This window comes from Cryptomeria japonica, chromosome 6 (assembly GCF_030272615.1).
Source record: "Cryptomeria japonica chromosome 6, Sugi_1.0, whole genome shotgun sequence".
Taxonomy (NCBI): domain Eukaryota; kingdom Viridiplantae; phylum Streptophyta; class Pinopsida; order Cupressales; family Cupressaceae; genus Cryptomeria; species Cryptomeria japonica.
In genome coordinates, this window is record NC_081410.1 from 30447506 (window position 1) to 30468651 (window position 21146).

General features: G+C 34.9%; 1 protein-coding gene across 2 annotated transcripts in view; it reads right to left on the bottom strand.

Annotated features, from left to right (window-relative positions):
- Window positions 1-21146, bottom strand: part of LOC131069990 (uncharacterized) — a 216223-nt gene that overhangs the window by 110514 nt on the left and 84563 nt on the right. For both annotated transcript variants that reach the window (XM_059207103.1, XM_058005539.2), the window contains 4 exons: window positions 14889-14951; window positions 6075-6155; window positions 5802-5867; window positions 4007-4162 (listed from right to left, as the gene is read on the bottom strand). In XM_059207103.1, coding sequence (XP_059063086.1) covers window positions 4007-4162; window positions 5802-5867; window positions 6075-6155; window positions 14889-14951 — 366 coding nt within the window. The remainder of the gene's footprint in view (window positions 1-4006; window positions 4163-5801; window positions 5868-6074; window positions 6156-14888; window positions 14952-21146) is intronic.

Below are 21146 nucleotides of genomic sequence, written 5' to 3' on the forward strand. Positions count from 1 at the left end.
TAGGAGCAGCAATAGGAGGATTATTCTCCGAAGGGAACTCAGGTAGTGCATCATCGAAAATGGATTCTGCATCATCCCTCCCATCAGGCAAAACCTAATGGAAGAAGAACACTGTGAGGCTGATCCTCAGAACATTGCTCAGAAGAAGGGGACTGAAAGAATCCTATGTCTTCATCAAATACAACATCACGACTGAAGATAAGACATTCAGTGTCTATATCTATCAGTCTGTAGGCCTTATGATGATCACTGTATCCTGTCATCATGAGTTTCTGACTTTTGGAATCCAACTTGGAGCGCTTACCATCTGGAATCCAAACATAGCCAACAGAGCCAAAAACCTTCAGGTGGCTGATCTTAGGCTTCCGACCAGACCAAACCTCTTCTGGAGTCTTCCCCTAAACAACTTGAGTAGGTTAACGGTTAAGGAGGTAGACAACAGTAAACACTGCTTCAGCCCTATACTTATTCGGAACACTCCTGTGTTGTAACATTGAGCGAGCCATCTCAACAACCGTACGATTGCGATGCTCGACAACACTGTTTTGCTGAGGAGTGTAGGGTGTAGTCAACTGGCGTTTGATGCCATGGGTATCACAGAAGTTGGAGAATGTAGAAGAACAAAATTCCCCCCCGTTATATGTCCTAAGAGTAACAATGCTACATCCAGACTCTTTTTCAACTAAGGACTTAAACTTCTGAAAGATACTAAATACATCTAATTTGTGTTTAAGAAAGTACACCCACATCTTTCTACTAAAATCATCTACAATAAGCAAAAAGTATTTGCAACTAGTAACAAAAGATGTATTCATAGGACCACAAATATCAGCATGAAGTAATTGAAGTACCTTAGATGTGTGCCAAGACTCTCCATGTGTGAATGAAGTCCGATGCTGTTTCTCAGCTTGATAGGTGCCACATACTACTCCAAGATGCTAAGTCTGAATATCAGGTAACCTTGAAACAAGTCCCTCCAGAGATTGCTGAGAAAGATACTGAATGTTGAGATGTCCATATCTCTGATGCCACAAAGTGCTGAGAGGGGAAACACAAGCTGCCAGAGCCACTTCAGGAGAATCACCAGTGTCAAGAAGCCTGTATAGGCCATGATCCTCTAGACCAACAGCAACAGTAAGACGAGTCTCCCAATCAATGATGGAACACTTGTGAGCACTGAACACCACATCTAGCTGAGGAGAATTCCTCATAATCTGACTGACAGAGAGCAGATTAAGTTCCATACCAGGAACATAGTACACATTCAGGAAGATGAGATTCCTGCCACAAGACTGTATCTAAACAGTGCCTCTGCCAACAACTGTATACTCCTCACCTCCGCCGAATACAATGGAATCACTGAAAGATGAGAAGTCTGTAAACCAGTCACGTCGATGAGAAAAGTGATGTGATGCACCAAAGTCGATGTACCAAGCAGAAGATCTGGCATGATCTGAAGACCTCTTAGCCATAAAGGCATAAAAGGCAGACTCCTTCTGCTTGGAATGTTCAGCAACATGCGCCTTCTGGTGTGAACCTCCCTGCTTCTTTTGTTTAGAAGTGAGCCTCTGACAGCAATCTTTCTTCATGTGTTCGTACTTGTGATAGTAATTGCACTGCACATTCTTCTTCTTAGCATCATCCTGTGTCTGAGAAGAGCCTTTCTACTGAAAAGGCTGAGAGGACTGAAATTTGCCTTTATCCTTGTGAAAGGATTTCGCTGTAAAGGCATTTTCCGAAGAGGCTGACGTAGTACTACTACCAAACTGTTGTTTCCAGCGATCCTCCTGCAGAAGTTTGGTGCACAATTCTAAAAACTTCAGGTCAACATTAGTTGAAGTAATATTGAGGGTCTCAATGAAGTGTTCATACGATTTCGGAAGACTTTTCAGAGTGATTACTACCATGTCTTCTTCCTCCATAGTCCGACCAATAGCTTCGAGCTGATCTCGAATGTCCTTGATCCTCATGAGGTGTTCCTGTAAGGACATGCGTTGGTCCATCATGATGGAGAACAACTAATTCTTCAGAAAGAATGCTTGGCTCTTGTCAGATGTCTCATGCAATTCCTTCAGATGCTTCAAGATGTCGGAAGCCGTCTTGCCGGAAGGAATCTGCGGTAACTGATCATCAGTCACGGAGAGTTTGAGAAGCATAACTGCCTCCCGATTGCGTTCATCAAACTTATCTTGATCTGCACCAGGTGTACCAGGACTAAGCTCTTTTCCCAAAACAAGCTAGTCAAGATGCCTATATTCGAAAATGATCAACATACGTTGTTTCTAGATGTTGTAATTGTTGCCATTAAAGCGTTGACTACCTTCTAACATCAGGTTGGTTAGAGAAGCCATTTGCATGTTTCCCAATGCACTGAAAACCAAAAAAAACTAAGAGACGCTGGCACAGAATTCAAAAATTTTGAATCCCACTGCAGAAACAGAGGCAGATGCAGGTACAAACTTCAAAAATGAAGTACGGTTGGCACGAATTTCAAGAAAAAAATTTTGCCTGACCCAAAAAAATCCGAAGACAACCCAGAAATCCTTGCGAAAAACCCAAAAGGAATCTGCTGTCAGAATTTGGATCCGCTGGCTTGAAAATCGAGGCACCCAGAAAATTCTAATGACGACCCAATTGAGATCTCAAAAAACCCACCACGAATCTGTACTCAGAAAAAAATTTCGACTGAATCTGGAGGGTCAAAACCCTAGCCAAAAGTCAAAAAACACGGGTTTGACCAAGTTGCAGGTTGCAGAAAAAATGGCAGGTCTATACCGCGCCGAAAAATGCCGAAAACCCTCGCCAAACAGACGCAAACAGGAAGAATCCCGTTACACGGCATAAACACAGTCCAAAACGGACTTTTGAACACAAAAAATTTTTGAAAATCTGCAACAAAACTAAAAGGCCCGAAAAATCTCGGAAAAAAATTCACAAATTCTTTATTCAGGCTCTGATACCATAAAACAATGCGAGACACGCAATGGATTTCAAAGAAATGATTGATTTACAGAATGAGCAAGACGCTCATAAATAATACAAGAGTATTTACAAGAATAGCAAGTTTCTAATAAGAAACTGCTGAGAAGATCGTAGAAGATCTTACTAAAATAGAATATACACTATTGAGCATTAATACTAAAATTAACATTATTTTAATATTCTAATAAATGGCATGCTAGAGGCAGTGAGCCAAATGTAGCTAAAATGGTGACTATGTGCTGGAGGCAATGAGCCAAAGGTAGGTGTTGTTCAAGTTGTTTTCTTCATTGTATCTTGCTTTGAAGTAGTGAACCTCTTCAACAAGTCTTTGTAAGTCCAGTGGGCTTCCAGGAGCAGTGAGCTTCTTTTGGTGTGACCATAAAATCGATCGTAAATCTTGTTATTATTTGTGAGGCTGGATTTGAACAGCAGCTTCAAGCAGCTTTTCTCACTGTGGGTTTTCCCCTATGGGGTTTTCCACGTATATTTGTTGTTCTCTTGTGCACTTGTGTTGACTGCTTTATCCTTCATTGGTGCTGACTAGTTAAAGATCTGAATTTTAAAAGTTATTGCAGAAAAGTTTAAGGAGATACTGATTCACCCCCCCTCTCAGTATCTGGTGTGTTCAACAAGGCCATCAATTACTATGTATGCAGTATTCTTCTTATTCACGTCCAATATGCAAAATCATTTTGAACCAAGAGAATGATATGCAACTTCACCCACATAGATGGGCAAATCCTATATGGCATTGATATTTATTTCTCTAGTATCATTTACTCCACTGAGTTGAGGAATCTATTTGAAAAATTATCAGACTAGAACCATTTCTTCCATCATCTTGGAGAAAAAAATGCAACAAAATGTGTGCATGAAAATGGAACTGCGTTGCTGCAAACAAAGGAAAACATATCCATAACACAAAAAAAAAGGAGTATAGTGTGTTAAAAGAGAACTAATCCATATCAATTTCGCTACAATTTCAATTCCTGTAATACACAGCATATGAACTTAACAAAACTACCTGAGTTTCAATGAGAAATGGCCGTGAGCCATCAATAATTACAGAAATAGCTAATCCAGCTAAAACATGTTGATCGGTGTCCCATTCTGTAAGGTAAAGCTCACTTGGATTCATGACAGATTGCAAACCATTCTTTGCCATTTCCAATACTCCAATCTGATATAAATCAAAGAACCAACCAACACAAGATAACATATTAGCTACTGTACATTAAAAAAAAATAGTGTCCATATCAAAGATTCTAGCCTCACAGTATTCACATTGTACAAAGAAATCGGGAACCTATACATAATATATGTACTTGTTGAGTCCCAGTGAATTATTTTGGGCACTTGTCAACATTAATGTAATTTTTTATTTGAGATACATAAAAGACATAATTCAAATTTAACATCAACACCACTTTGAAATAATTCTTCTTTCATAATTTTGTTCACTGGAAAAGTATTTAATACAGCCCCTGTTTTGCACACAGAAAACCACTGCTGAATGCATACATGGCATATGTCTTGTTTAATAATTCAAATAATTAGATGGATCATAAATGGAAGAAACCAGATTTTGGTGATATGCAGATTATCGACACATTTGGCCTACAGACTTGACTGACACAAAGCTAAAAGATTCCTAAAAGAAAGTGACAATCACCTTAACTGATTAAGATCCCAGCAACTAAAATTTTAAACAAATACTTTTCCAAATCTTGTCACTTTTCGTCGTAGTTGCATGTTTTTACTAGAGTGAAATGGGTACTGAAGAAAAATAGAATGGGTAAAATTTATGCATAAGATTTCGACAAACTTCAACTTAACATATCATTTGTAAGTTGTGCCACACAATGCCATAGTAAACAGCAAAAACATATCAAGTTTCCATCGGCTTTAATAACATCATTTTAAATATAACCAAATATATGCATGCATGTATCCACTACATATATGTGAAAAAAAAAAATTACAATATGTCAAACTTTCTCTCTTAAGTCCTTGACTATTTAACTACAAAAACAGGAACAAACTGATCGGTTTTTCCAGATCGATTGAGTGGTTGAAATGTTTCAAGCCATTTACCATTTTGCTTCAAGGCAAGCAGAATTGTTTATTTTCAAAATTTATTAATTTGTAGAATTGTATCAAGATATTGGCCATTTAATTAAAAAGCTGAAACAAATTAACTCCATATTGTAAGATTGAGCACATAATAGTACTTTTTGTTGTGAAATTGAGAAGAAATAATGTTCTGATAGATTCTTTATCAAAACAGGTATCACTTTTGCCTAGATTTCCTTCCCTCCCTCAGAGGACCAATGAAATCCTACTCAAGCATGGAGATGGAACCACCCATAATGGCACAAGATTGCTGAATCTGATATGGTGCCTTGATATGATGAACAACATTAATATTTCAGAACTATGTATATTAGTAGAAGTTATATGGTGTTCATATGTGATTAGTTGGTAACTATTTGAAAGCTATAATTAATGGTAGAATAAGTATGCTCTTTGATAGTTTTTTGAGTGAACCTATAAAATATGTAATATTCTAAATATCTATAGTAGAAATATTTGATTGCATTGCAACAAAGTAGAGTTCACTCAAAATTCTCAAGAAAACAGAAAATTCTGACGTATTAAAACTACAAGATGCCTCACACTTGTAACTAGAATATGCAGGCAATATAGGTTCTACAAAATCAACAAGAGCTAAATAAACTACTAATGATGCAACATAGAAATATACAAAAACAATCACCACCATGATACAAATTAAGGAAAACATTGAACAGACATTAGACCTCATCAATTGACCCAAAACGATTTTTGACAGCTCTCAAAAGACGATTTGATGATAAGCCATCTCCCTGCAAAATCAAAGATAACAAAAAATTTCAAAGACCGGCTACATCCAGTAATTAACATTAAACATTAAACAGGGAGCATGTAAGGATACTAAAGAGACTTGGAATTACCTGATACATTTTTTTTAAATTAATTTCCTTCACTATATTATATAAGTATAACATGAGTGCATGTAGAGAAAAACAATTCTATCTAAGAGAAAAATAGACCTCCATGTATAAAACTACATCCACAATATGCTCTAAAATACGTGGCCCAGCTATATCTCCTGTCTTTGTCACATGACCAACCTGTTAACATAAAACATAGCTCTTCGTTTAATATAAAACAACAAACTAGAAAAGAAAACAGAACATTCGTCACAGATATCAATAACTATTTACAACAGATATGCAAATCAATACAGACATAAACATAGCATAATATGAATGATTGGAAAAGCAACCAAATCTTAGATAAAAGATCTGCAAAATAGGAAACAAAATCAAACAATTTCAACAGATAAACAATACCCACAACACAGGATATACCCTAGAAAAACCCATTCAAAAAGAATCCATCAAGAAAGAGAACAATCTAATTATATCATTTACAAATGGATTACAATAACAAAATGCTATGTCCCCTTTTTTGGTCATTGCAACATCCTTGAGTGCCAACCTTTTCAGAATGGAGTTCAGATAATGTGTTGCGTTCAAGGGATCAAGATGACTCCATTAATTCTTTCCGAGGGTAGCTTAAACATTTTGAATGCATTCCAAATTTCTTGGAGGATAATCTATTTTTGGAGGATATCAATTTTAATTAAGTTGAACCTCCAACGAGCTTCAAAGTATGTTGACGTAATCAAAATTCATGAGCTATTTTACTATTTTTTGCAATTTTGGGTGGATTTGCAAAAAAAATAACTAAAATATTAAATCATTAATATTTAAGTTCTCAAAAGGATGAATTCAAGGAAATCTTATATTATCTACCCAAAAGGTGAGTTTTAAGTGGCTTAAGTGCTTGAAAAAGAATAATACAATAAGCTCACTTTTATCGAGCTAAAAAAATATTATAAAAAAAGCTGATTTGAAAAGTATAATTTCCAGAAAGTTCCAAATATGCTTATAAAAGTGAAATTGGAAGAGAAGAAACTCACTCGGGATATTTCATTTTACTCTATTTTCTCTATGAGGTTGAAAGGTGCTCATCTCTTCCGCCTTAGATGAAACCCTAAGGTAACATCGATTTCTGTGGTGAAAGATTCCTCCCTAGCCAATATTATGTGATCCATTCAAAGTCACAATGTCTACAAGAAAGGATTCAAAGGTGGGATTCAAATGGAGTTCACATTTGGGCTGAATATTTGCACAGTAAGAGTTTGGAATAAATCTACTTATCTATAAAAAATTACAAAGATTTGCAACGAACAATTTGCAAGCAAATTACAAATTTGTATGTGATATGTGTGCAAGTGACGAAGAAACAAAAATCATAGTGTTGTGTGTGAAGTGGCTAAATGTATTAAAAATAATAACATTATTCAAATTGGATTTTACCCAACCATACCATTTTGGAGGCCTAAAAAGGGAGCCGTACATATTCCTTAGTCATCATAAATAGAAGTGATGCAATATTAAAAAGTTTAAAGCGTTGTTTTCTCCTTCGCGCAACCTAAAATGTGGTTGACAAAATATGATTCAGCAAACAAATAAGCTGTAACCTTTTGGAATGTGTAGGCTTTCAAAGAGTTAACTTTTTCCCCTTGCCGAACTTCATCCGAATTTTATTGTTGCCAAACTCAAACTCGAATCATGTATTGTCACTATTAAAAGGAATGGGATCTTTGGATTCAGCAGATTTGTGAAGTGTTTCCGAAAAATTCACTTGACTAATCTTTAAAATTGTGAAGTCTATGATGATGCATGAGTGTAGTCTATCATTGTGTTATGTCCATGTATCCATTTTGTATAAATTGTTTAGGTCATCTTATTCTTCATGGTTAAGACATTCTATGTAGAGTATCGCAGGCTATTGAAATCATGCATGCAAGTTATTCAATCAGTGGAGAATATAAAAAATTTATGGTTTAGCGTGTCATTGATGAATATTGAAGATAGTTTGCTTGCATCCCATGTAAGAACAGCAGTTTAGCTAGTAGTGGTTGGAACTATTGAAATTACACTAGAAGCATAAATTCCAAATGAGCTCTTAAATTTCTTTTATTTGTTCTTCCAAAACCCCATGCCCTCCTCGGGAAAAGAAAATATAAACTTTATAAAAAAATTCCTTATATTTTCCACTTTGGACACCCCTTTTAAGTTATAACATTAAATTAAATTTTAAATAATTCCATATTGTCCCCTTTGGCATCCACTTATAATGTCACCCTTTTAATATTTAATAAATGCTAAGATAAATATTTTATTTAATTTTATGACATTAGCATTTTAACATTAAATAATAGCTAGACTAAAATAATCACCAAACGGCATTTGATGCAACAACCAACTATGCCAGGATGAAACCACTGCCAAAAGAGCAAATCAATATTGAAATTGTGACATGCTAAAAATAGCCATAACTGACAAAGTGTCTAAAAACACCCCAAAAAGTGTCATCGTGAATCTTCTAATAGCCTAAACTCATAGGAACACCTTGAAAGGCCATATAGGTTGAATTGCAAACCTCAAGACTCGAGGAGTTCCCTAGCCAAACCACATTAGCCTATGGGAACCCATGGGATAGGCTAGCAATCATCAAGTTGTTAGTAGCCTAGCAAGAGGATACTACAATCCTCCCTCTCCAAAATTGCTTGTCCTCAAACAATTGCAAATCAAGATGCTATGATATCTGCTCACTGTCTCATGTTGTCTCCTCGACAAATAAGTTCTTCCACTTTATTAGATACTCTTTCATAGTCCTCCCTAGAGTAGGTTCATCAAAATCAATTATAGCCTCATGAATTAAAATCAGCTTCCCCTATTCATCCAATGCTAGCAACTTCGAAGAAGGGACCACATCATGCCTCAATGCCTTTTTGAGGCATGATACATGAAAAACATTGTGTACACTACTATTTTCCAGTAACTCCAGCTCATAAGCAACTTCTCCAACATGCTTGGACATCCCAAAAGGACCATAAAATTGTGGCTTAAGCTTCTCTAACCCACTCTTCTTGATAGTGGACTACCTGTAGGGCTGTAAAATCAAGTATACCATGTCACCAATCTCAAAAGTATACTCTATGCAATACTGATCAGCGTACAACTCATGTTGGTTCTATGCCTATTACAAGTTATCTTTCAAAGATTTCCAGTGAACCATGGGGACATATTTCCCACCCCCCAAAAAACCGCATTTTTTGGGATGGGGACGTCTCCATGACACAAGGACGGGGAAGCGATGCCCCCCCACCCCCACCCCCTTCCCCCCTCCCATTGTCCCTCCATTGCCATTAGGACACCGGAGACTTGTCGGGGACACCCAAGAGCCCCTTGGCCGTCTCGAGGACACCTAGAGGTTTCACATAGCCCGCACTCAAAACTCGGTCCCTAAGCAAAAAATGATGAAAGTTTTGTGAAAATGGAATCCTTGTCTTCAATTCAATCTCATTCTCTTCATTAGTATAAGTCGCATTTCAATGTCTTTTTCCTTTCTTATACTTTAAGTTATATTTCATGTATATATTGGCAGGATGTTTGAGAGTGGTTTCAAGTCTTTAGGAGTTATAATGCAAATTTCAAATTTTAGAAGATTTACAAATTTTCAAATATGAGCATTCTCTCTCTCTCTGTGTCTAACTCACTCTATCTCTCCTGAACTCTAGACCTATCTCTCCATATCACTCTTCCTCTATCCCCTCTCTCTACCTCTCTCTATCTCACTATATTCTTTGTTCCCCCGGACCTAGACCTGCCTCTCTAAATCTTTGTCTCTCAACCCTTGAACCCCAAAAAGGGTGCCACCCACAACCTCATTTTAGTGTTGCCCCCAAACCCCCATGAAACTATAAATTTGAGTAAGTAATAGGCCAATGATGAATCATGATCATAAAAATCTGCATAATACATATCCCTTGGTTGCAAATCTTTGCATGTTCGTAGTCAAAGAAATAATCAAGACCCCTGCAAGGAGCACTACCTCTTGATCCCAAACCTCCACCCACCATTCGCATTGTTTATGCAATCATTTCCACGCTATCAATTTATTTAATTATTAGTTTAAAACCTTAAACTTCACTTAGCATACCAAAGTTTCATTTGCAATTCTTAATACTTATTCTTGGTTTGCACTTTGCTCGCAAAGATCCAAAACTTTGCCCGTGTGATGTCCCCATCAATGACCTAATAATGATTAGCAATAATACAATCAAGGGTGGCAGCCTTGATAGCATTTTTCATTAGTTAGAAGTTACAAAATAACAATTGTACATAGTAATAATAGTTACTTGTATATTTATGGCAATAGTACCATGAAGACATGGGAAAGTAGTCTTATTCCATAAGACTTCAGGATTTCCTATAAAGGATCCAAGTGGAGTATAGAAGATAGGATGTAACGAAAACAAGAAAGTTAATATGTTATCCACTCAACAAGGAATGAAGGCTTTAAGAGCAAACGTCGTACACATACTATGATGACCTTGCTAATCACCATCTAAGAGCAAATGTCAAATATGATATCCTTGCTAATCACAATCTTACACATACTATCAAGGAACCAAGTGGAGTATAGAAGATAGGATGTAAGGAAAACAAGAAAATTAATATGTTATCCACCCGTCAAGGAATAAAGGCTTTAAGAGCATACATTGTACCAACCTCACAAATGTCAAATATGATGACCTTGCTAATCACCATCTTACACATACATAAATCCACCCTACCAAGAGTAAAGAGTATCATCAAGATATAATATATCAATCAGCAAATGGATGTTTGTCACGACCCCCTCCTTGTGTCATGTCCCCTCCCTGATCATTATATATATAAAGCCTAATTGAAATAATTATTTGAAATTTATTAATTATTATTAATTACCAATGCATGATTATTTGGAATTTATTAAACATTATTATTAATAATAGTCCTATCAAAATAAATTACATAAACATAATAAATAGATTATTACACACATTTACATTAACAATACATATTCATTAAATATTAAACAATATTAATATTCTTATTTACATGGTAATCATAATGGAATATTGACAAGGCAACAATAACTAATAAGACTAATAAAACATTAATAAACAATATAAAACAATATAGTGGCAGACAAGATCTGATGCATGTCAGATCTATCTGCCTTCCCATCCATTAAATAAACCATACATGAAGACAACACCTATATTAAGAAAGTCTAAGATCAAAATGGTAATCGATGATCACATGTTTATGATGGAAATCACTAGTTAAAACCTTCAGCTGTATGATTAATAAACCAATCCATATTCTGGTCAGAGCATTAAGACATTTAAGGATTAATAATCAAGACTTTGATTAAATTAAGCATGCAGTGACTAAGGAAAAGAACGGTTACATAAACAGAAACAAAGGAAGACAACGCTTAACATAAATATAATAGCAATCGTAACCCAGCGATAATAATTAGTAAAGATACGAATCAGTTAGAAATTAGAAGTACGATTCTCCCTTTGCGAAGAGATGTATCCCACTAATGACGAGTTAGGTGAGGGCATATATAAAGATGATGAAGAGGAAACGGGAAGGGGAGGAGGGTAATAATCGGAGAGCACCAAACAGGTAAGGGGTAAAATATTACCCGGTACTAAGGAATATAATTAGTTAATATGATATATATATATATATCATTGAATATAGGTAAGGTATATGTTAATGTTAATTATTGTATATTTTAATGGATGTAAATAATTACTATTATAATATAAATAATTAATGGTTGTAAATAATTAATATTATAATAAATACGTTAATGAATGATTATTCTAATAGATAGGTAATGAAGGAAGGTAATAAATATAACTAATGTATATATAATATTTATGATAATAAATGCTTTAATGAACACATCAATGAATGGATTTCAGGTATTAAGGAATAAGTATAAAGCGTATGTTAGTGAACTTGTACCAACATACGCTAACGAATATATGTCAATGCTTAGTAGGAATATATGTGAATATGAGTTAATGAACATTTTTAAGGAATATATGTAGAAAATACATGTTAAAACAGGAATATATACATATGGAATATGGAATAGGAAAATAGTAATAAAAGGCAAAAATATATTATAAATGTTATCACATGATGGAGGCTATAGGGAGGAAACTCCCTTAGTCTAAGGGAGGGATTATGATAATCCCTAGGGCAGTATATACTGAACATCTATATGCATATGTATGGCTCGGTTGACTAAGTTCAACCAAGAGGAGATGGATCTGGCCGGTCCACTCTGAGGACTTGGGTGTTGGGATACATCACCCAAGGCAAGGATTGAACACATGGTCTTCCTTGGATGGCTTGGGTGTAAGAGGTTACACCCAAGACAGGAATCGAATTAACCTTTGATTTCCTGGAGGGCTTGGATGTAAGGAATTACATTCAAGACAGGAGTCGAATTCACCTTCGACTTCCTGGAGGGCTTGGAACCAAGATGGGTTCCAAGAAGACGAGCTTCACGGCCGCCTAAGGACATACTTTTTTATGGCATTCATATCCTTTTTATTAGATTAAAATTATGATTATATTAATTAAATATTTTAAAGTTAGATTGCAATTCAGATTAGTTATATATTTATATGCCTGTGGTAGTCTAACGATTTATTTTGCAGGATAGTGATCTCTAACTAGTAGGGACATTACAATGTTTCACTTCAGCCAATCAGATAGTCAACATAGACCAAATAGCAAGCATAGAGTAGATCAATCGTATATAAAGACATTACTATCTGATTATGGAAGTATGCCAAAGAGATGGAAGACATATCGATATCAGGGAGAAGAACATCATAGTGATCAATAACCAATCATATCGATAGTCACTATGCAGTAGTTGGAGAAGAATATAGTATCAGTGCATACAAAGGATCAATTGAGGATCAACCAAAGAATACAATCAGCGATCTACTCATTCGATACACCCACGGTTAGTAAAACATATTGATGACCACCATTATTGAATAGGCTGATCAATCACATACATCTGATGAAGAGAAACATGATAAGCACCTGATTGCTTCAGGGTCGATCATCACTGCATATGACAGACCAATCATACATGAAGACACAAGTAATCAGTAGGACACTACATCAAATCAAGACATATTATCGATGCACAATTAGAATGGTCAGAGACTAATGTGTAACGATTAGCCTAAGAAGATATCTAATAAACCATCAAGTATGATACGATGTGTGATTAGTCTTGACCAGAAACTTGAATGACAACAGCAATTAAGAAATAACTACCAAAGCAGATCAACTAAGACAGAGAACATATGTGATTGGAGTCATTAATGAAAGTTATTAGTTAAGACTTAATATAAAGTCCTTAATCCTGAAGAGACACAATTTGCATATTAAATCGATCAATTTATGTTATGAGATGCAAATTAATTATGGAGAGAAGAGACATGTCTCTCAAAATGCATCCTTTCCCATCGTGCAAGGTATAAGATGGAGATCAAACTCATTTAATCCAACATATTTTGAATTTGTCTTGTTTCCTTATTTATATCCTAAACGGATCTGCTCTTTTGAGAATTCATTGCCATTGGCATAAAGGTTGCATACTTCAAAGTTTATATCAGAAACAGCACCAATATATTGCACGTGTTTCAAGCACCAATCAGGGACAGCAATCGAACTTCATCACTATTAGTGATTGAACATTATTATCAGCATAATACCATTACCATATCAGACATAGCTTCATAGCCTTATCACTATAAATCCAAGGAGGAGATTCAAAGAATATAATTCACACTGACATATTAGAAAGACCAGAATTCTCTCTTCATTTCTGCAGATTGGATATCTCATTTGTATATTCCTTCAAGCTAGATCACGGAAAGCAGCATCCAATCAGATTCTAGTTGCATGTATATAATTCAAGATCACCTTGCATATATTTAAGTGCTATATCGGAGATAGCAGTGATATTTGTTTCAATATATCATATAATATCTGAATATAAGTGGTATCAATTGTATTTGATAAGGACAATCATTTATAAAGTGGTATAATAAACTATTATCCTTGCAATCAAGTAACTCCAATCATTATTATTCTAAGTATTTTTTGAGACTTAAAGGAAAGAAGTCTCTTGCAATTGATTAACAAAGTGTTCCCTATTTCGTAAATAATAACATAAGGGGATATTACAAGTGGTATCAGAACATTGCATTTTGTGGTTATATTGCATTGTTCCTAAAACAGTACATTACAACCCACCATATTCGATGTTCAAATTTCAAATTTCAAATTTTCAATGCAATCATTTTCATGTTTTTAATGTATATTATTGTAAACTTTACATAGTGAGGAAAGGTTTCATTTACAGTTCTTATACTTATTCCTTACACATCTTTTTATAACTAATTTTTCAAGTACTATATGTATTTTCACATACAAATACAGTTGCTTGGCAATACATTATCAGTATTTGTATACAAAGAAAGCAATAAATTCGCAATAAAAAAAGTAGCCATCAGATACAAATTGTTAACATTGAGTAGATTTACTGCAAAAATGCTTGGGGTGATCTTATAGGTAAAGTTTTGTCAACTCGATATAATTTATGTATTCTAGTTTGTATTTTTTGGCTTCATTGATATAGCAACCGATATATAGATCTACTGGAATATATCACACCATTTTAACCAACCACCATTGCACAGAATAATATCATCAAGGTATGTATTAAACCCTAAAGCTTCTTTGTAATATCAGCTAGTATTCTACTTAACTTCAAAGGCAAAATATCCTTCCTACTTTCTGATAAATCTCAACCTCACCAAAAAGAAACTAAACTATGAAACTTACCAAAAATATTGGGATATGTGTGCTCTTGGCAAACCGTAACAGGGCTGTTGCGCATTCTTTTACCTAATAAATCCCCAAAAAATCATCAGAAACAATATTGCACACTTAAATCAAAATATGAGACAATTCCACTTGTTCAAATAAACATCTACTGTATAATTGTAGAAAAAGAATTAGTAGAAAACTAACATTTATAGATAATATTATATAAGTATTAAATTGTTTGGAAGTATTATATCCCTCAATATAATTTTGAAATGTAGCTTCCAACGTGAATGCAGATAAGGCAATCACAAAACAAAGATTGCATCATGTATATCAAGTTCACCTGATGCTGATCCGATAATCGTTTTCAAAAACAATGGGAGATTCTTTCTCTGCAGTAAATTATATGCATGTTCCTACGGTGTCTTTAAGAAGTTTCCCTCATCATTGCAAATTGCAATCCTTGGAATCTAATCGTAAATGATAGTTTGTAATGGAAAAGAGAAGAGTTTCTATCACACATCGTGTCCATAAAACTGTGTTCTGCCCCATTTACTCAACTAAAAAAGAAATGTCCCTAAGCTTTTATGTGTAAAATACAATTTGGCTTTCCTCTTCTTATATCTCACCAAATTTAAATCTACCTTTCTTATTGCAACCAGAGCACAGAACTATGTGCCAGCACAGATTTTTATTCTATACTCCCACCAAATAGGAAACCTGATTGACCTCCAAACTGGAAGCTGTAAAACACTTTTCATGGTGTCTGCAAACATCTTTTTTTAATTTCTTTTTGTTCTATGTTGGAGGAAATAACGTGCAAGGGTGTCAAAAATATCATCCATGTTGTGACCAACAATGCCATAGCATATGTCATTTATGGGTTAACAACTTAATAGCGAAGAGGACAAATGGTGGACTTGATAATTGGAAAAGCACCTCTACTCTACTTTTGGAAATTGAACTTTGATGGGGCATCTCATGGTAACCTGAGCCCACCAGATGTGGGTTTTTTCAAACGCAATTCGTGTTATGTCTTTATTGAAGGCTGCTCCCTTTTGTTGGTTCATAAGACCAACAAGAAGACGAAATGGGAAGAAGCCATTGCTCGTGTTTTGTTTGCTTGTTTGGAGGGGCTGCAAGAACCTTGTGGTGTAAGGGGAATCCTTGGATGTTATTAATGGTCGAAGGAAAGAGAACTGACTGAATTGGAGGCTCAACAGTCTCCTAGAGAAGACAATTGGTATTTCTCAGCATTTTGAGGCTATCTCATTTTTTCATTGTTTTTATACACAAAAGAAGATGGCAGACGTGTTGGCTATCAAAGGTCTTGATCTGACACCCTTTTCAACATTTAGAAAGTTCTAATGTTGTGGATTGGGGTAGGCTTGATGTATTGAATCAAGATGATTGGTTAATCCCTCACTCCTGCCCTTTAATGATGATGTGTCTTGTCTTTGTTTGATGTGGAAGGTTGGGCAATATTTGTTATTGAATGTTTCATTCTGTTTGACAAGAGCTAATATCTTTTGATGGATTGTATATTTTCATTGACTTGTATGCTTTCAATGAAGGCTGTGTTGTGATTGTGCTAGAATTCTTCTGTGCTTGCAGCTCTATTGCTGTAGGCAGTGTGTGTTGTCCTGTTTTTTAGGTGCTTGGTAGCTTGTAATCTATGGCTTGGAAGACACTGCTTTCGCATTTTGGATCATCATTTAAAGAAGATATTTAGATGCTATAATTTCATCCTTCTCAATTAGGTGAACGGCATTCTCGAGGAACATTTGGAAAACAATGATTCCCTTCAGTTCTATGCCATGATCATTGTCAATTTCTCAAGGCAGCTGGTTAAAGATGTATTGACAGAAGAGGTTTCAGGTAAATTGAGTTGCTTCTTCCCATCCTTGAGAATACCACTATAACTGATGATGATCCTGCAAAAGCAGCTGAACGTTCGGACCAGGTTGAGAACAAGGCTTAGGATATAGGCCTTGAGGCTATTGAGCTAGAGACAATTAATACAAAGTTGCAAGATGTCAAAATTGACATGGAAACTCTCGACACTTTTTGCCAAGATATTAATGCAGTGGTCAAGCATTTGTTGGTCTCCCATTAGAAGGTTACTTTTAAAGAGTCAATTGTATACAACCTTTCACAGCTTGAGAGAGGGAAGTTGGTGCGAGTTGCTAAGGAGATTGAAATTATTAATGGGGTGTTGTTCATTGGCATGGAGGATTCTACTATCAGTGCGTAGGTGAAATTGAAATTGGCTATTGTGGTTGGTGATGGATGGCAGGTAAGCCCTTCAACCATCATTTGGAGGATCTATCAGATTCTTGTGTGGCAAGTTGGATGTTTCAACCATCTCTTGATCATGCGGTTTGCTTGCATGTCTAGTATTATGTTTTGGTGTCTTGCTCTCAAGGTTTTTGCATGTTGCACCCCTTATGTCAGTTGTTTATGCAAGCCATCATTATCATATGCTTTTTTATGTTTCTTATTTTGCATTTCAAGTTGCAGTACCTGTTGATGTGTTTTTATGCACTTCATACACAGAATAAAATACCAAGTATTTTATCCTCTCTTGAACAAAATCCTCTCGAATGCTAGAGTATGTGATCATACGAGGTGACTCCAAGGTTTCTACTATCAGGTCTTGACATGTGGATAACTCAATAGTTTGATGTGATATTGCTGGTTACACAAAGGGGCTTACATTTTGCTCTAGGATTGATCAACTTGAGGAAAACTAACTTTAGGAATGCAATCACCACAATTTGATTAACTTATGATTTAGCAATATGGGCACTTGATCCTAATTCTAACAAGGTTTTGAAATAAGATGCAAAAGAAGTAAAGGTTTAGGAATCTCCTTCTAACACAATCAATGCAAGAGATTGATGACAACTTAGTGAAACCAACCCACACTTTGCTTCACCATTAGAAACAATTGCACAAAGATGGTGCAAATTTTCTAAGGAATACGAATGATGTTCGAATCACCCACACACATATTAATCCCAAAAGCACTACGAATTAATGACAAATAAGCAATCAAAGTTAAGTACATAATGAGTTCATGCCAACCATGCACTATAACTTGCAATCAACAAATTATAAATGGTATGAACTTGTAGGTTTGACCATCAGTTATCAACAATATCTTCCATGCAATTATGAAACTTTTCAGCAAATTTATTTTAACTTGAGAAGTAAAGAACCATTCAAATACTCCAAAATATCATATAAAATCACCAATCTTCAATGACTTATATTAATTCTGGCAGCATCAAAGTAACAATTTTCCAAAATCTCTCATGAAGTACAAATGAAATGAACTAGCTTATATAGAGCTCTTATTACAAATGAAGGGCCAAGATTGATCCAAAATCAATGGCTAAGATCAAACCACCTAAGCCCTGATTAGGGTTTACAAAAAAAGAATTAAATATTATGCAATGAAATAAAATATTCTCCACATCACGAATCACGAGGAGCAAGAACCAATGGGAAATTTAGATGACACCTAATCATCTAACAAACTATCCTCTAGAATCCGGTTTCCCTTATCTCTTTCCCTAGTTCCATATGCAATGAACTTGGTCATTTTCAATTCAAGCTCCCCTTGTGGCAACACTTGGCAAAGCATCAAGCTGCAAGTCTGTCATGTCCCCTCCTTGATCATTATATATGCATATAATAATATATCTTAAATGAAGCAATTATTATTATTATTTCTACAATAATTATCAACAAATGATTATTATTATTATTATAATTATCAAATAATTATATATAATTATTAATGTTTATTATTATTTGTTATGATTATTATTTATGATTATTGTTATATATGATTATTATTTATTATTGTTTATATAATAACTATCAAACAATTATAATGCAATAAGGCAGCGGTCATCAAAGATATGTTAAGGAGGAAATAATCATTAATGATATTAATTAAGATTAACAAATTAGTAATCCGAATAAAGCAACATTAAATTAATATTATATGGTCGACTTATACTATTGATGGTCCACTTCATCAAAATATTAATATAGTAGCGATAATAGAGGTGGCAAACAAATAAAGAAAAAGAGTCTAAATTTCATTGATAACCAAATACGTAAAGACCAGCATTTTCCACTGAGGACCTTAGCAGATCTAGATTAATATTTGACACATAATATATTGAAAGTTCATCAGTGGAAGTAAGCGGAAATTGAGAAAATTATCAATAACAAAACATATAGTGCATTTGTTTCATGAAATACGTTCATGCCATCGAATAAATCTCTTTTACTAACTTGGACCGCTCATTCTAAGCAATTGCCTTTGGCTTGTATCACTTGCTTAAGTACCCGATTACACTTGAAAGACAAAACATCCATATTGGTAATTTAATTCATTGAGATTTATGTAGTAACAGTTCACTTTGGACAAGCATATAGAGTCACGGTTTAGAGAGTAGCAACCATCAAATCATTATCGTTAACAAGGATCAATATACATATAACCATAGCAAGACAACAGTATATAGAATATACAACAAGACATGTATTTGTAGATATTTTGAAGAGGTATAATGACATTGCCTAGAGAGTGTGAACTCATGAATTCCGATGGGAACCTTGTTTAGCATCAATAAATTGATATAATCAAAGACCGATTCCTTAGTAGTAATCACTTCACTTGGGAAAGGTGCGTCTATCATAAAATGATGCATCTTTCTACATTGACACCAATGTATAAATAACATTGGAAGATCGGGGAGAAAAGGAAGCATCAGAACAAAATATCTGGGACTTATCAGCGAACCGAAGGAAGAGATTATTACCATACCACATCAAGGAGAGGATCAAACATCACAATCCGTGGTAATGATCAGTAAGGTGTATCTCAGCTAATGACTATCTGCAGATTACATAATGATAATATTATGAAGAACAATTAAACCATAATCCGGGACACTGCGTTAATAAATATATATCAGAAAATACTGCCAATTAATTATGCCAGTAATAATTAAGAAATCAGATTAACTAAAGTACTTTTGCATTGGTAATACTTGGAAATTAAAATAATAAACGGTCTGATCCTTGCTCTTGGTGGTATGCATGGGGATGGGCTTCATATGAATGCTTAATATATGAGCCAGACAATATCTTTAGGCAGAATTCAATAACAATATTAATATGGACTGCAAACAGTGGCAGACCATATCTGACATGTGTCAGATCTGTCTGCCTTTACCAGCCACAATATATATATATATATATATATATATATTAATGATTAATAAGCAATGGTAGTATTAAGGATTTATACAAAAGGTAGTAAGCAAATACATAATAATTGCTAATATAAATATATATATATAAAGATGCTCGATCAAAAGAAATAATAATATTAGATCAATAAAAATTAGAAAGAACTCTTAGTAAATAGTCAATAAGAGGAATAACGAGATTAATCGTCTAATGAGGAAAATACATAAGTACTTGTTAATAACTAATAAATTGAAGAATATCACTGTCTGACTTTATGTTTAGTCTCTCAATTGATCAATATTAGTATATTGAGATAGATTAATTATGTTAATCAGCTAGGGGACATTATAAAGTCTATCACATCCAACTGATCTGTGCTTGCTTCGAAAGCCTTCTCCCACTTCACCTGCCTCTTCTAGAGGTGATTCATGACGATCATGAACGAAAGGATCTTATTCAACTGACTTTCCTGGATATACTCCAACCCTTGAAAATAGAGGGCCTTCACTTTCTCTTTCAAATTCTTCAAAATTCAAAATCTTATTCACTCATTTCTTAACGCAATAGCTCCTCCAAAGGCGCAAGTATCTTTGATTATATCCCTTGATGGATTCCTCTATCTTTTCACATTCTCCTTTCACCCTATCAAGTCTTGTCTTTATCATCATTAAGAAACTATACCAACGGTGGAAATCCTAGATATTTCCTTCCTCAATTGCGCCTTCTTATATCAATGTCTGCAGACGAATCCCCCTCAATACCCTAAGACAAGAAATCATCATTTCTTGTGCCATTGGAAAATCTTGCCACTGGTTTTCCATACTTTGGATTCTCCCTTTGAACAATGCTATCTCATCACACATTCATACCAACCCTTGTAGAAACTCCTATGCTTGCCTTGAAATGTTCTCTATCCACTTTCTCGTTTCCTGATTTGAATTCCTGATGGCCTCAAGGCTTTCAAATAACTCCTGTGGAATAGAAGGTGGCAGGACGAAT